This window comes from Nyctereutes procyonoides, unplaced genomic scaffold, assembly GCF_905146905.1.
Source record: "Nyctereutes procyonoides isolate TBG_1078 unplaced genomic scaffold, NYPRO_anot_genome, whole genome shotgun sequence".
NCBI classification, from domain to species: Eukaryota; Metazoa; Chordata; class Mammalia; order Carnivora; family Canidae; genus Nyctereutes; species Nyctereutes procyonoides.
In genome coordinates, this window is record NW_026575128.1 from 6,294,539 (window position 1) to 6,311,022 (window position 16,484).

Below are 16,484 nucleotides of genomic sequence, written 5' to 3' on the forward strand. Positions count from 1 at the left end.
GAGGCACTGAAAGTAGTCAAAAGTTATTGAGACAGAAATTAGAATGGTGGCTGCCAGGGGCTGAGGGGAAGGAGAATGGGGCCTCAAGTGCTTCATGGGTACAGTTTCAGATTTATAAGATAAAAAGAGGCATGGAGATAAATAGTAGTTGCAAATGTACTTCTTGCCATTAAATGTACATTAAATGGCTCAGATGGTCAATTTTATGTTATATGTATTTTACCACAATTAAAATCTCTCCACAAGAGTAAAGAGAAAAATTTGACAGGAGAAACCTGGCAATATCAGCTTAAACAAGTGATCAAACTTAATATCACCATTAATGGAGCAAATACGTATTAATGTCCCCTGATATGATCCACTGATAAGAACACTTGTGTAATTATTCCTGCCAGATATGCTTAATCAGAACCTAATCAAGAGGAAATACCAGACAAACCCAGATTGAGGGACGTTCTACAAAACAACTTGACTGTAATCCTCTACCATGTTAATACTATGAAAAGAAAATAAAAAGGCTGGGAAAATCTCGTTCTATATAAGTATCTATAAGGTATGTGTGTGTGTGTGTGTGTATATACACACACACACACATAAAGTATCTATAAAGATACACATATAAAGTATCTATACTTTATACACATACAAAGTATCTATAAAGACAGCAAAAAAGACAGATTGATAAGACAAATGTGGCAAAAGGTAAGGACACTGGTGAATCTGGGTAAAAGGTCTACTACATGGGTTCTTTGATTCTTACAATTTTTCAGTATGTTTAAAATTATTTGAAGGGGTGTGTGGGTGGCTCAGTTGGTTGAGCGTAAAACTCTTGGTTTCAGCCTGAGTCATGATCTCAAGATTGTGAGATCAAGCCCTGTGTCAGGTTCCAAGCTAGGTGTGGGGCAGGCTTGAGATTCCCTCTCTTTCCCTATGCTCCCCTCCAATTCTCTCTTCGAAAATAATTAAATAAATAAAAATTAATAATAAAGCGAGATACTGTAAAAGAATACCTTTCCAATAAAGGAATGCATCTTACCCCAGTAGTTGCCACAGGAAGTGGATTGGCTGTGTAAAGGCTTCTTTTTCCATCATAAACTGGTCTACGGTCCCCAAATATAGTCACTTTAAAATGCTGAACCATTGAGTCAACCACCTCCCTACAAAAGGGAAAAAATATATCCACATAATCCTCTGCATGATGAAATACAAAATACAAAATACAGTAATTCTTGTACTATTTAAAGATGCCAAAATTCTAAAAGACAATCATACATAATAAAGATACTGCTTTCAGGACCATATCTTAGGATACCAGAAAGACTGACTTCTTTCAGTCAAGAGATATGAATTTCACAAAAGACAGAAAAGAATGAATCCAGTGAATTACTTAATCATTCTAGACTTTAGTAAACCTGCAAAATATTAACCTTAAAAAAAAATGATCCCAAGTCCCTTTTACCATCTCTGCACACTACTCGATACATACACTTCTCTATCGAAGAATTTGATGCTCTTCACTCTGTACTCAAATACCACCTAGTGTATATATCTATTAGAACAGCTACTCCACTGTATTATAATCAGAGTACACATCACTTCTACTAGACTGTGAAGTTCTTGAGAGCAATAAACATACCTTTACCCCTCCTCAATCCTTTTCAACCTCCTTCTCCATACTTACATTATCTAATCAGTAAGAACATTTGGAAACCTGTTTTCACCCAGCAAATATTTTTATGTGATATGTACTTACATTGAAAGATATTTAAATTCAAGACTTTTACATTTAAAAATTAGCCTACAGTGAGAATAAAACAAAATATCCACAAATCAACATTTATTTTTGTACACACATTACTTGTAAAAGCAGTGGAAAGATATCTCAACGGTGGTTACCTCTGGAGAGAGAGGTGAAGAATGATTTTTGTGTCTAAATAATCTAAATATATTATGATAAGAGTATCCTTACATATTACTGGTATAATACACAATACATTTAAAGGAATGGGAAAAAGATTAAATTCTAACCTATGGGTAGTTAGGTGAGAAAAGAGAGAAAAAGGCATTCTCTGGTACAAAATAATCGAGCTAACTTGATACCTAGAGCAATTTTCTACAAGCTCAAAATTTCTATTTTTCCCCTTCTTCAATTTTACTTTGCTGAAACTAAACCAAGATCAAGCCTCTACCACAGTAAATTTTGCCAAAAAGATTTGATTCACTGATCTGTTTTTACATACAAGACAAATTTCAGATTTTTTTTTGTCACTTAAGGAATTCTTCTGCAGCCACTGTCAAGTCCAGTTTCTTAGGTGAAACTTTACAGATCTAATTTGTCAGAATGTTTTAACTATTTTGTCATTTTTTCTCAACAGTAAATTGGTGTGACTTTAAGCTTACCAAATCCTCGCAAGCCAATCAAATCACTCTAAGGATTAAAATGGTGGAAGAGATTAAAATAGCTGTGCCAAAGACAATTTAGGGATAAAAAATGTTCTGTCAATGTCTACCACAGTATATTCTTCATGAATGTTCTAACAGCAGACAATCTACCTCAATAAACTGCTAGAACCTCCAACGGAATCAAAAGCTGAATTCACCATATCCCCCCCATATTATCTGGTTATCCTATTCATTGCTCCTCTTTATTGGGACCTTCATCTCTCCAGATTCAAATCTGGCTCATCTCTTCACCCAATTAGTTGCGGACCTCAACTCTTAGCAGTATTTCTCACATCAGTCCTTTACTTTTCATTCCCAATTACCACCATCCTAAACTACAACCTCATGTTCCAGTAGCTGGATTATTTTAAGTCTCCTGTTTTTTATGCCTTTAATCTTTTCTTCTCCAACCCAACTTACATATCACTGTCAAATGTAGTCCCCAAATCCCACTTTTATGTTCCAGATACAAAAGGTTAATCATACTCCTCAAATCATGGCTTATTAGCATTAATCATCTGTACGAGACCTCTCTTCTTTCCTTCCACCTCCATTTCCTAAGCTTTTTTCCTCTTCCCAATAAGTTATTTCTTCTAATGTGTTTGATGAACATCCTTCTGTTTGTATATATTCCCATCTTTATCCTCTGGCACTAGGTTTTAAAAATGTATTCTTTTTGGTTTGGTACACTTAGTTCATTGTTTCTGACGTAAAGTACTCTGTATGTTGTCTATCACCCAACAATGCAGACTTTAACTACAAAACACTAAAAACAATGTTGCAATGCAATATCTCTTACCATATCCTTTTATGGACTTGTGTGAGAGAATTTATCTCTGATTATATACCCAGGAACAAAATTGTTATGTCCACGTGAATTTAAACAACTAAATGATGAAGAACTGCCAAACTGCTCCCCAGAGTGGCTGTCTAATCTACATTCCTGGAGATTCCTATTTCCCTATATACTAGACAAGATTTGGCATTATTCAGCTCTGCTTTCTAATTTTTGCGAGCGTAGCAGGTAAAATTAAAAGGTTATTTTAATTGAGATTTCTTCTATTACTAATGAATTTGAACATTCCTTCATGTGTCTGTTTCTTTTCTTCTTTTAATTCCCTGTTTGTTTCCTTTGCTCATTTTTCTATTGGGGTCCCAGTCTTCTTGTTGAATTGAAGGAGTTTTTCTGATAGTCTGATAGTCCAGATATTAATTAACAGGTTTAGTTATTGCAAATATCTTCTTTCAAATGTTATCTGCCTGTTAATATCTATTTGTTGAAATAATATACATACAACAATATCTATATATTTGTTGAACTGAAATCCTTAATATTATATCATAAAATGAATCACTTTTTACCTTATGGGTTTCATGCTTTTGATGTTTTAAGAAATACTTTCCTTTTTTTTTTTATGATAGTGAGAGAGAGAGAGAGAGAGAGAGAGAGAGAGGCAGAGACATAGGCAGAGGGAGAAGCAGGCTCCATGCACTGGGAGCCCGACGTGGGACTCGATCCCGGGTCTCCAGGATCGTGCCCTGGGCCAAAGGCAGGCGCTAAACCGCTGCGCCACCCAGGGATCCCAAGAAATACTTTCCTAATACTAAATCACAAAGTGTTTTATTAACTATAGTTTTATCTATATATAGTTACATATATAGTGTTTATATCTACCCATCTATCATTACATATATATATATATATATATATATATATATATATATATATATATATATAGCTTATGTATTTATATTACTTTGGCCATTAATTCATTTGAGGTCCTTATTTATAAACAGTGTTATATAAGGACTCTATTTTATTTTTCTCCATATGGTAAGCCAGTGGTCCCACACCATCTACTAACCAATTTAAAATACCATTTTTTGGGATCCTTGGGTGGCTCAGCAGTTTAGTGCCTGTCTTTGGCCCAGGGTGTGATCCTGGGGTCCTGGGATCGAGTCCCGTGTAAGGCTCCCTGCATGGAGCCTGCTTCTCCCTCTGGCTGTGTCTCTGCCTCTCTCTCCCTCTCTGTGTCTCTCATGAATAAATAAATACAATCTTTAAAAAAATAAAAATAAAATAAAATGCCATTTTTTGGGGGTGCCTGGGAGGGTCAGTTGGTTAAGCGTCTGACTCGTGATCTCAGCCCAGGTCTCGATCTCACAGTCATAAATTTGGGCCCTGTGTTAGGCTCCACTCTGGGCTGGAGCCTACGATAGATAGATAGATAGATAGATAGATAGATAGATAGATAGATAGATAGATAAAATGCCATTTTTATCTTAATAAGTTCTCAATATATAAATGGATCTGGCTCTTGAGTTCTCTATATTGTCTCAGTGGTCTGTATTTAAAAAGTATCAATTACTAAAGTGTTTTATTATACTATAACATGGGGCAAGGCAAGTTCCTTTTCTTTTTTTTTTTTTCCTTTTCTTTTTCTAAGTTAACTAGGAGATTTATGGAAACTTTTAATCAGAATAAACTTCTAAAGTGGCCCCCCTATCAATACCATGAACAAAAGAAGTATGTCTAGTGCCCTGGGTCACCTCGGTGGCTCAGTGGGTTATGGGTCTGCCTTTAGCTCAGGTCATGATCCCAGGGTCCTGAGATGGAGCCCTCATTGGGCTCCCTGCTTAGAGGAGAGCCTGCTTCTTCTCCCTCTGCCTGCTGCTCCCTCTGCTTATGCTCTGTCAAATAAATAAATAAAATCTTAAGATATATATATCTATATCTTATATATATGTAGGATCATAATAAAATAGACAAAATAAAATATCTGTCAAGAAATCCTCCAATTTTTTTTTAAGATTTTATTTATTTATTCATGAGAGACACAGAGAGAGTGGCAGAGACACAGGCAGAGGCAGAAGCAGACTCCCTGCAGGGAGCCTGATGTGGGACTCAATCCTGGACCCGGGGATCATCCAGGGGTCCCAAGAAATCCTCAAATTATAAGTACTTGGGAGACATTGCTAGTATGCTAAAAACAAATGAGCATGCTAAAAGTTACTGAGACACTACAACAATGAACTCAATGAAGATGAAAAATAGGGGTAATTTTAAGAGCTAAAGATTTGCTTCAAAATCTCAACTGCAAAAAGAACAGATTAGAGGATGTAAACTTACAATGTAAGGGGCTTTAGGTGACTCTAAGTCCAGAATGAGCAGATAGTGGGATGTAGCTTCCTCCAAATTAAAGAAATTAGGTTGTACATATTTAAGTGCCCACTATAAAGCATGTAACCACCCTATCACATATTATATAGGTAATTTCACATTCTGAGGTACTCTGCTCAATTTGGAAAAATTTAAGACCATAAAAAAATGAAACATAACCAGAAGATGGTAATCTTGATAGAAATTCATGTAACATGAGTAAAAATAAATCAAACTAAAGAACCGTAGGTCTGGAATAGGAAAGACTCAAACGGATTACAAAAGCCTTTGGTCCTTTGACTATTTTGATGGACTGTCATGCGATAAACTAAGAAGAAAATCTATCTTTGTACGAAAGGATAGAACTCACAAATAATTGGGAAGATATAAGGAGCCAGACTTTGGAACAAAAATTTCCCACATTTCCTAACCACCAGAATTATTCACAAGTAGATCATACTATCTTATAAAGTACCTGACTTCATCCCTGCTATAACTGCTCAAGGAGCAGTTATGTCACAAAAGATACCAATTAGAAGATTCCAACCAGAAGACTGAAATGAATAATCTCTGCAATCCCCTTTAACAGTAAAATTTAATTAGGAGAATTTAATTAGGAGAATATCACACTATGAAACTGCAGATTTTTACCATGGGATCAGATATAAAAATTTCTTTATGAATAATTACACTAAACATTGATTTGAACTCAAGCTCTCAGAGCCTTAAGAGAATGGTATTAGAATTCTATATACACTGGGCAATTCTAACATTAAACCATGTTTAAAATCATAACTGCTAAAACATATGTTTCAAAGGGAATCCACTTTTCTAAGGACCATCAATTATTATCATCTCTCTTTAATCTCTCATTAACATGATGTGATCAACATATTTAGAGGGTTTTTTTTTTTAAGATTTTATTTATTTATTAATGAGAGACAGAGAGAGAGAGAGGCAGAGACAAAGACAGAGGGAGAAGCAGGCTCCATGCAGGCAGCCTGATGTGGGACTCAATCCCTAGACTGCAGGATCACGCCCTGAGTGGAAGGCAGGCGCTAAACCGCTGAGCCACCCAGGCTGCCCCGTATTTAGAGTTTTAATGAAAATTTCGTATTCAAGTTACAAAATGACAAATCAAGGAACTGCAAATTTTCACTTCTTATCTCAAAAGATACTGTGACAAAGGGTAATGTTCATCAGGCAGGCATGTGGAGCTAAAGAAAAAACTACAATAGTAATTTATCTCGTCATTTATTCTGCTATAGCAGCAAAGGTGCTCACTGTATTATAAAGAAAGTTTGAATTGGGAAACTGCCAATTTGAGAAACCTTTACATGTGCTAACATAAGCACTGGAGGAGAAATAAGTAGACATGAGTTTTTAGTCCCATTCTGCCACTAGGTTGTTATAAAAGTCACCTTGCCTCTCTGACTTTAGTTCCTTCATCAATAAAAATGGGATAACAGTCTCTAGCCTGTTACTGGGACCATTGGGATATTAGTGAAAGTACTCTTGGGGGGGAAAGCAAATATATATGATACTATTTTTATATAAAAATTTAAGCATAATTATCTCACAAATATACTTCAAGACTACATTGAAATATTGAAGTCTTCCAAACAACAAATATATCACAATGTATTAGTATCAAAGTAAATTAATACAAAGAATAAATCCTGGTAATTAACATAAACTATGAACTGAATTTCTATCATGTCACAGTTGTGGAACTATCTTTGTCTTATGTGTAGCTGTCTTTTGTCATAACAATGGGGGGAATCCTTTGATCTTTTGTTCAAATGTAGAAATTGTAGCACAATGTTTAAGTGTATATTTCAGTAAAATAATTGTAATTTTACCTTCTTTGGTAATATGCAAAATATTTTAACTTCTAAAGCAGCATTTTGGAAAGCAATTTGGGAAAGAAAATCTGAGCAAATGAGGATAAGAACTTCTAACCAATCTTTAGTGGCTTCCTTTAACTAATAACCTTAGTCTAGAAGGAAAGAATTTTTGCAGAATATAATAGGATGCATTTTTGTAGAACCTTGGGATAGAATTTAAAAATCCTTAAGAATATCTGGCGATTACTACAAAAATGGAACCTACCCGAGTACATTAGGTCTTACAAAGGGCTACAGCCTACCTTTCCCACTCTTACCTCAACCACCACTTCCTACATTCTGGTACCAAGTCTTTTGACTCCATCATGCTCTGGTGCACAGACTGTAAAGTAAAATTTAATATTGGTTTCAGTAAGTTCCACTTAACCACCTGACTCATGCAGCAGAAAAATGGTAGGAGAGAGAAATTTTAATGTAAAAAGAAGAAATTGTTTTCATTAATTGTTCTATATGCTTATAGAGACCCACACCTTCATCTCATTTCTAGGTACCTCTCATCCTCTACTCCCAAAAGACAGAATGGGAAATATTATTCTAGTTGATACGAGAAGACATGAAATATTTTCCCCTGAAAGTGACTATTCATATTAGTTTAGTATTCATAGCTATAATAAATTAATCTATCACTATAGTATAGTCAGAGGAAGACTGCTAAGGTGTAACAAGATGGTAAAGTCACCTAGAGGCTTGCTTATAAAACACAACTAAAACAGCTGGCAGTCTCTCCTTGTATCCTTCCAACCTTGAATTTATCTTCATAACTCTTCAATAAATAACAGAAAATGTAGCCAATAAATACTTTTGCATCAAGATAAAGTTTAAAAGATACAGAGTAGAGAAAAAAGGGGTTATATTTTAGATCAAATTTTTCATATTTTATAATATGAAGTCTGTAGTACACCAGAGCATTTTACTAAGAACTATCTTTATAGTCATTTCATCACATGTGTATGAAGCTTTCATAATCTTATGTCATCTTACTTGCTAATCCAGTGGAGTAAGCATCTCTAGTATTCACAGGTAACTGACATATTACTTTAGATCAAGAAATCATTTTTTAACCCAATCTGGCTTACACTAACAACTCTATTCTAGAACCCTTCTCCCTTAGGCCACCACTGACTTCTTAAAAGACATGGTCTCTTAAGCTTTTATACCTCTAGCTTCTTGGCATTTGCCACTGTGATCAATACTTGAAAGTCATGATCCTTTCTTTACCTTCTCTGAAATAACTTATACTTTTTATCATAGTTTGTCTACTTTTCCAATCTAAAGTTTACTGGCAAACCTGAAACAACAGTATCCCCAGAATCCATTCTCAATCTTATCTTGAATCTGCTCACTTTCTCTAGCTTTTATGATCACATATAATTCTCTATCTTGACTTACTTCCTGTGCTCTGAACACTTATTTCCAATAATCTATTGAGCCTCTCTACTTTGATGTTTCTTAAACAATTCAACCTCCAAATATCCGAAACAGAAAATAAAAAACTTTGGTCTTTTCACCATCTGTATTTCTGTTGAAGCCATGTCTATTGCACAGATTGGAACGATGAAGTCATTCTCTCTTCTTTTTCCCTCCATGTCTATATTATTCACTCTTCTAAATATTTTATCTAAGCTCTCCCTTTATCCCCACTGCCACTGCTGTTAGTTAAGTCCTAGAAAACACTACTTCTAATCTAGAAAAGTAGGGGTCAGAGATGCTAGGGGGTATGCTAGAGTACGAGGGGAAAAAAGTATATTTAATTTTCATCTAGTAATTAGAAATTAAGATTTACTAACACTTGTGAATATGGATTGACACTGGTATCTTTACTTAGCCCATGTCAGATGATCAGGTGTAACATATGGTACACCTGGAACCCTAAGAGAATAACAGGACCTCTGCAACATACAAGAGTTAACAGTGTACTGTAGCAGCATTATGGTAGCAAACTACACTTATCTTGACGAATACAACATAATGTATAGAGTTGTCTTATCACTATGTTGTATACTTAAAACTGATACAACATTATATATCAACTACACTTCAATTAACAACAATCAACAGTGTAACTCATTTTCACCACGGTGCAACTTAGCTCAAGTGCCTGGCATATATTCAATCAGATTGTTGGTATCTGAAAATTTCAAATTATTAAATATATTTTTAAATAGTTTATTTCAAAATATTTTCCTGCCTTTTTCTATAGTTATATGTTAGAATAGTAGTATATTTCTATAAATTTAAAAACTCTAAATGTGTGTGCATATACATTTATTTATTTATTGTTCAGTCCACGGTCAAACATATTTTAATGGGGATGAATAATCAAAGATTTAAAGACCACTGATCTAGACTACTGCAAACAGCCTTCCCAATGTTCTCCAGACTCTGGTCTTTCTCTTTTCTTTTCTTAAAGATTTTATTTATTTATTCATGAGAGACCCAGAGAGAGAGGCAGACACAGGCAGAGGGAGAAGCAGGTCCCATGCAGGGAGCCCGATGCAGGACTCAATCCCAGGACTCCAGGATCATGCCCTGGGCCGAAGGTAGGCACCCAACCGTTGAGCCACCCAGGCGTCCCTGGTCTTTCTCTTTTCTAATTTATTCACCACACTGCCATTAGTTACGCTTTTAAATATAGACGTTCCTCATTTGCCCTAAGCCTCCAATGGCTCTCCACTGTTTCTGAATTCACAAGCCTTAGCATGGATTTAAGACCCTTCATTGGGGTGGGGTGCCTGGGTGGCTCAGTCTATTGAATGTCCAACTCTTGATTTCAGCTCAGTTCATGAGATTGAGCCCTGCATCCAGCTCCCTCTCAGCAGAGACTCTGCTTGAGATATTCTCTCTCTCTCTGTCTCCAACCACCCTGCCCCCTGGCTCTCTTTCTCAAATAAATAAGTAAATCTTAAAAAAAAAAAAAAAAAAAGAAAAAAAAAAAAGAAGAAAGAAAAAAAAAACCTTCATAACTTACTCCCTGGCTAATTTTCAGACTTGAGCTGCTCTATTTATACTGGCCTATTTCTGTTACATAAACATGTCATAATTTTGCTATGTCCACTCTATTTATTCTTCTATTCTACTATTTAGCTCAGACACCATGAAATCTAAACACATGATAGATGTTAAGAATAAACCCCTGATTTTAGGAATATTTTTATTTATAGAAGTATCTTTGAACTTCAAATATATTGTAGAACTATTAGTTAGAAGACTAATTACTACTGAGTAATTTATTTAGATGCTACTCAGAAGAGTTTTTGAAATCTAAAATAATCATGTCAGCTTTCCTATCTTCCAAGTGATTAACTAATAAGGAAAATAAAACTTGCTCGTTAACTGACATATACTACACATGGCACAGTTTCCCTAAGATAACTCAAAACTACACTTTGATTTTCATCAGCAATGTTTTCTGGGTTATGTTCTCTAAAGCATTTTAATCAGAAGTATACTCCTCTATAGGTATGACACCAAAAGGTCACTGGCAAAAAAAAAAAATTAATTGTTCTTAATCAAAATAAAAAATGTGTAGGTCACCATCAAGAAAATAAAAGGCAACAGGCAGAGAGGAAGAACATTTTTGCACATCATTACATTTGATAAAGGACTTTTAAGTATACCAATAAAGAATTCCTGGAACTCAATAACAAAAAGACAAATCACCCGACTTAAAAATGGGCAAAGGACCTGAAGAGACATTTCTCCAAAGATATACAAACAGCCAATTAGTACAGGAAAACATGCCCAACATCAACCATTAGGGAAATGCAAATCAAAATAACAATGAGATACTACTTAAAACTCCTAGGATGGCTATAGTAAGAGACAGATAACAAATAGTGGTAAAGGATGTGGAGATGCTTGAATCATCACATACTGCTAGTGGGAATGTAAAATGATGCAGCCAGCGTGGAAGAGAGCATGGCAGTTTCACAAAAGTTAAAAACAGAGTTATCAAATCATTCCACTCTTAGTGATACACCCAAAAGAAATGAAAACACATGTCCACACAAAACCTTGTATGCAGATGTTCATAGCATTATTCATAACAGCCCCAAAGTGCAAACTCACATCAACCAACTGATAACTCAATAAACAAAATATCCATACAAAATATTATTCAGTAATAAAAAGGAAGTACTGATACATGCTACAACATGGATGAACCTTGAAAACATGTGGAGTGAAAGCAGTCACTTCACACAAATGGCTAGGTATTACATGATTCCATTTATGTGAAATGCCCAAAAAGGGCAAAATCCGAGACAGAAAGTAGATTAGTGGTTGGCAGGGTTATGGAATGGGAGTGGGGAGGCAATGGTGAGTGACTACTAACGAGTAATAGTTTTGTTTTTTTTTTTTAGGATTTTATTTATTCATTTGAGAGAGAAAGCAAGCAAACAAGCAAGGGGGAGGGTCAGAGGAGGAAGCAAACTCCCCACTGGGCAGGGAGCCCAACACAGGGCTTGATCCCAGAATCCTGAGATCATGCCCTGGGCCAAAAGCAGTTGTTTAACCAATGGAGCCACCCAGGCACTCCTAGTGGGATTTCTTTTTGGAAGGATGAAATGCTCTAAAATTTAATTGTAGTGATGGCTGTATGTCATCTCTCTGAATATACTAAAACCCGCTGAACTGTACACTTTAAATGAGTGAATTGCACAGTATGTGAATTTCATAAGTGAAATTATTTTTAAAAAGTATGTCCCTCTCTTGGCATATTACCTATTTACAACACTATGCCAATGACATTCCTGATAACAGCAGAAAGGGAGTTGCTTCCAACACTCTAAACTGAGATTTCCATTTAAAAGTCAAAGTGGAGGGGATCCCTGGTGGCTCAGCGGTTTGGCACCTGCCTTTGGCCCAGGGCGTGATCCTGGAGATCCGGGATCGAGTCCCGCATCGGGCTCCCTGCATGGAGCCTGCTTCTCCCTCTGCCTGTGTATCTGCTTCTCTCCATGTCTCTCATGAATAAATAAATAAAATCTTTAAAAAAGTCAAAATGGAATCAATATAATTTATTTTTTCCTTCTAAAATTCAATCATCAGGGATCCCTGGGTGGTGCAGCGGTTTGGCGCCTGCCTTTGGCCCAGGGCACGATCCTGGAGACCCGGGATCAAATCCCATGTTGGGCTCCCGGTGCATGGAGCCTGCTTCTCCCTCTGCCTATGTCTCTGCCTCTCTCTATCATAAATAAATAAAAATTAAAAAAAAAAAACTTTAAAATTCAATCATCAGTATTACATGACAACTGTATGCAATATGCACAAATATTTTTGCACTCTATCACAAATCATGATAGTAACAATAATCACAACAATACGACTATAAGATGTTTCATTTATAAAAGAAAACTGAACCAAAAAAATTCAGCCACAATCTCATACTATTTCATGATTCCTTCAAATCTTTATTCTTGTTTAAAATAGATCTTGCAGTTATAATCATGATTTTATACATGTATAAAATCCCAAGTATCTATGATACTACTTAATGATTTTGAGTAAGTACGTAACAACCTTCTTAAGGTTTATCCTCATACATACTAGCAGTTGGATAAATCAGCACAAATCTTCAAGTTATGGAATTTATACTCTAGATCATAATAGTTCTAAAAATATTTGGATTTTAGTTATTGAGATCATTCACTTGTTAAAAAAAAAAAAACAACCAGAAACATTAAAATTTTGCTTAACAAACATGCTCTCTTACCAAATGATCATTTTCAATCAAAATCTTATTGGCAAAAAAACAATACACATACATATCCTAAAGGGGTGAGGAAAGGACAAAACAACAGACAGAAAATCCGAAGTAGAGAAGTTGACTCACAAAATGACTCACAAGCATTTCCTGGGTATTTTGTCCAAGAAAACTCCTCTGACTAAAGTGGAAACTTGTTTGGCTACAACCCATCAGTCTACTATTATGATTAATGCCATGGTGCCAAATATTTGAGCATGTGGCATATGGACAAGAAAAACCTCCTACGTGTTGATTTAAATACTGGGGCATTTTAGCCCATAACTGTTTAGCTAATATGGAATAGGAATTGTCAAGTTCTAGCTAGTTTCTTCTAACTTCTTGAGCTCTAGCCATTGAAGTGTAGGAACTGAACCAATTCAGAAGCCCAGCAACAATTTTAACTAGTTATGCAATAATATTGCAAAAAGCGAAGATAAAAGCTAGCCTTTTGAAGGAATAAAGGGAGCAAGTTTTGCAGATGTTGACATAAAATCAAGTCCATATTATTAACCAAGTAGAAAACTGATTTATGTCATTTTAAGATTCTCAAAGAAATCCTATAGCTCCTATGAAAACACCAAAGATACAGAATAAAAATTTTCACATGGAAACATCTAAATTACAGATCCTTTACTTCTATTGGCAAACAATGTAACAAAACAAAGCAACCTGAAGACAAAATATAATAATCCCAACAGGATCATAAATTAAAAACCAGAATATATACAATTTATTACATATATTTTGCTCCCAAACTTAAGTAACACATTGAGCATCTACTTGTGAAATGTTATACTAATTAATTTTTTCTTTCTTTTTCTTTTTTATATTAGGTTCCACACCCAACATAGGGCTTAAACACACAACCCCAAGATCAAGAGTTAGATGCTTTACCGCCTAAGCCAGCCAAACACCCCAATTTCATACATACTTTCATAATACACAAATAACTCCCTTACCCCTATCAAAAATAAGTTAGATAGGAGAAGGAACAAATCTAATAAATATGGTTCCTTTTTACCTAATATTACTGCCTCTGTTATTAGTCCCTTAGAACTCTTCTGAAAAACAAAAAGACCCTCAGCTGACATCCCTGTAAACCCCAAGCCTCCAACTCCCATTAGTCTGCAATTTCAACACATTTTGTCTTTAAAGCAGTTTTATTTTCCTATATTTTCATCATACAATTCTCCTACTTAATAAATAGCCTACAATAATCCTTTACTATATACTGCTAAAATTAGGGACGATTCTTTTAAGCAGAGCAAGGGCAAAAGGCAGTAGGTAAGGAATTCATTAGGTCAGAAATATCTGCCTTAGGGGTGTCTCAGTGGCTCAGTAAGTTAAGCATCTGACTCTTGGTTCTAGTTCAGGTCATGATCTCAGGGTCATGAGATCAAGCCCCACGTCATGCTCCACGCTGAGCGCAGTCTGCTAGAGATTTTTTTCTCTCCCTCCACTCATGCTCTTTAATAAATAAAATCTTCAAAAAAAAAAAAAAAAAAGAAGAAATATCTGCTTTAGGCATCCTATCAAATGCCCCCCCTTTTTAAAGTAGGCTCCACATGGAGCCCAACGTGGAACTTGAACTCATGATCTTGAGACTGAGACCTGAATTGATAACAAGAGTTGTATGCTTAAATGAATGAGCCACCCAGGTGCCCCAATAAATGCCTTTTTATTTTTTTTAAAAACTTAACAAGTTTAATTTTTTTAAAAAAATTTTTTTTATTTATTTATGATAGTCACAGAGAGAGAGAGAGAGAGAGAGAGAGAGAGAGGCAGAGACACAGGCGGAGGGAGAAGCAGGCTCCATGCACCGGGAGCCCGACGTGGGATTCGATCCGGGGTCTCCAGGATCGCACCCTGGGCCAAAGGCAGGCGCCAAACCGCTGTGCCACCCAGGGATCCCTAAATGCCTTTTTAAAATGTAAACATCATACAGAAGGATCAGGGCATGCCTGGGTGGCTCAGTCAGTTAAATGTCTGCCTTTGGCTCAGCTCATGATCCTAGGGTCCTGGGATAGAGCCCTACATCAGGTTCCCCGCTTAGCTGGGAGCCTGCTTCTCCTTCTCCCTCTGCCACTCTCCCTGCTTATGTGCTCACTCACTCTCTCAAATTTTTAAAATCTAAAAATAAAATTAAAAAACCCAGAAGAGTCAGGATTATCCTTCACATTTACAAATTTTGAGAACAAAATTTGAAACACCCCAATTTTGAGAAACAAGAAAAAGTGAATCTGAAAGTACAGCATGAAGATAGGTCCTCATACAGGGATGATGGCTAGCAGTAACACAGCCAAGAGAGAGGAATGAGTGCAAGACAACGACTAGACTACAGACTGTAGGAGAGAAGCGTATGCACTGAAAATCTGTCTAGGCATACATAGCTCTTTATAATGTCCAGTTCTCTTTCTGTCCTCTACCATCATGCCCATTTCATTTTACTTTTATAAGCCTTTCATTTACTCTACTGAGTATTATGTGCCAATCATCAAGCTAATAACAGGGCTACAAAGGTAACAAAAAAGAGTATTCCTTTTCATGAAGATGTTATACTGGGAGAAGAGGGTAACAAGTAACCATAATACACTAAAAAGGAGTATACATCAAATACTGTAGGGTCACAGAAGAATGAATTACCTCTGACTACAGAGTTAAAAAAAGACATTTTGGGGGTGCCTGGGTGGCTCAGCTGGCTCCACGCCGGGAGCCCGATGCGGGACTCGATCCCAGGACCCCAGGATCACGCCCTAGGTCAAAGGCAGGCGCTAAACCGCTGAGCCACCCAGGGATCCCGAACATCACTGTTTTCTAAATGTTTTTTGTCCATACAATGTTTTGTCTTTGTTCTTTAAAACTTCTTTCATGGTGTACATCATGTCATAAATTCCTTTTATATTCCCTTATTTACCCAAACCACAATCTCACACACACACACACACACACACACACACACACACACACACACACACACACACACATTATTTGGGGGAGGTGAGAGAAGCAGCTTACTGAAAGCAGATTCATAAAATCTTTATATACATATGTACTTGGTTCCTATATGAGAATGAGAAATGTTAGAAATTAAGGATCAGAACAAAATGCATGAAACATGAAACCTCTAGCTCTACCCACTACTGCTACCATCATAAGTAAGGTGGGAGTGGAGAGGGGAGGAAAAATGAAAGCACTGCTATATTACCTGATAGCAATGGAACAGATGCTT

At 36.1% G+C, this 16,484-nt stretch overlaps 1 protein-coding gene across 2 annotated transcripts in view; it reads right to left on the minus strand.

The window, feature by feature from the left end:
• Positions 1-16,484, minus strand: part of AGO3 (argonaute RISC catalytic component 3) — a 117,075-nt gene that overhangs the window by 75,080 nt on the left and 25,511 nt on the right. The window contains exons 2-3 of one of the 2 annotated variants that reach the window (XM_055341623.1): positions 7,767-7,831; positions 1,037-1,157 (exon numbers count right to left, since the gene is read on the minus strand). In XM_055341623.1, coding sequence (XP_055197598.1) covers positions 1,037-1,157; positions 7,767-7,816 — 171 coding nt within the window. In that variant the 5' untranslated portion in view covers positions 7,817-7,831. The remainder of the gene's footprint in view (positions 1-1,036; positions 1,158-7,766; positions 7,832-16,484) is intronic. The other variant, XM_055341622.1, reaches the window with a different exon arrangement.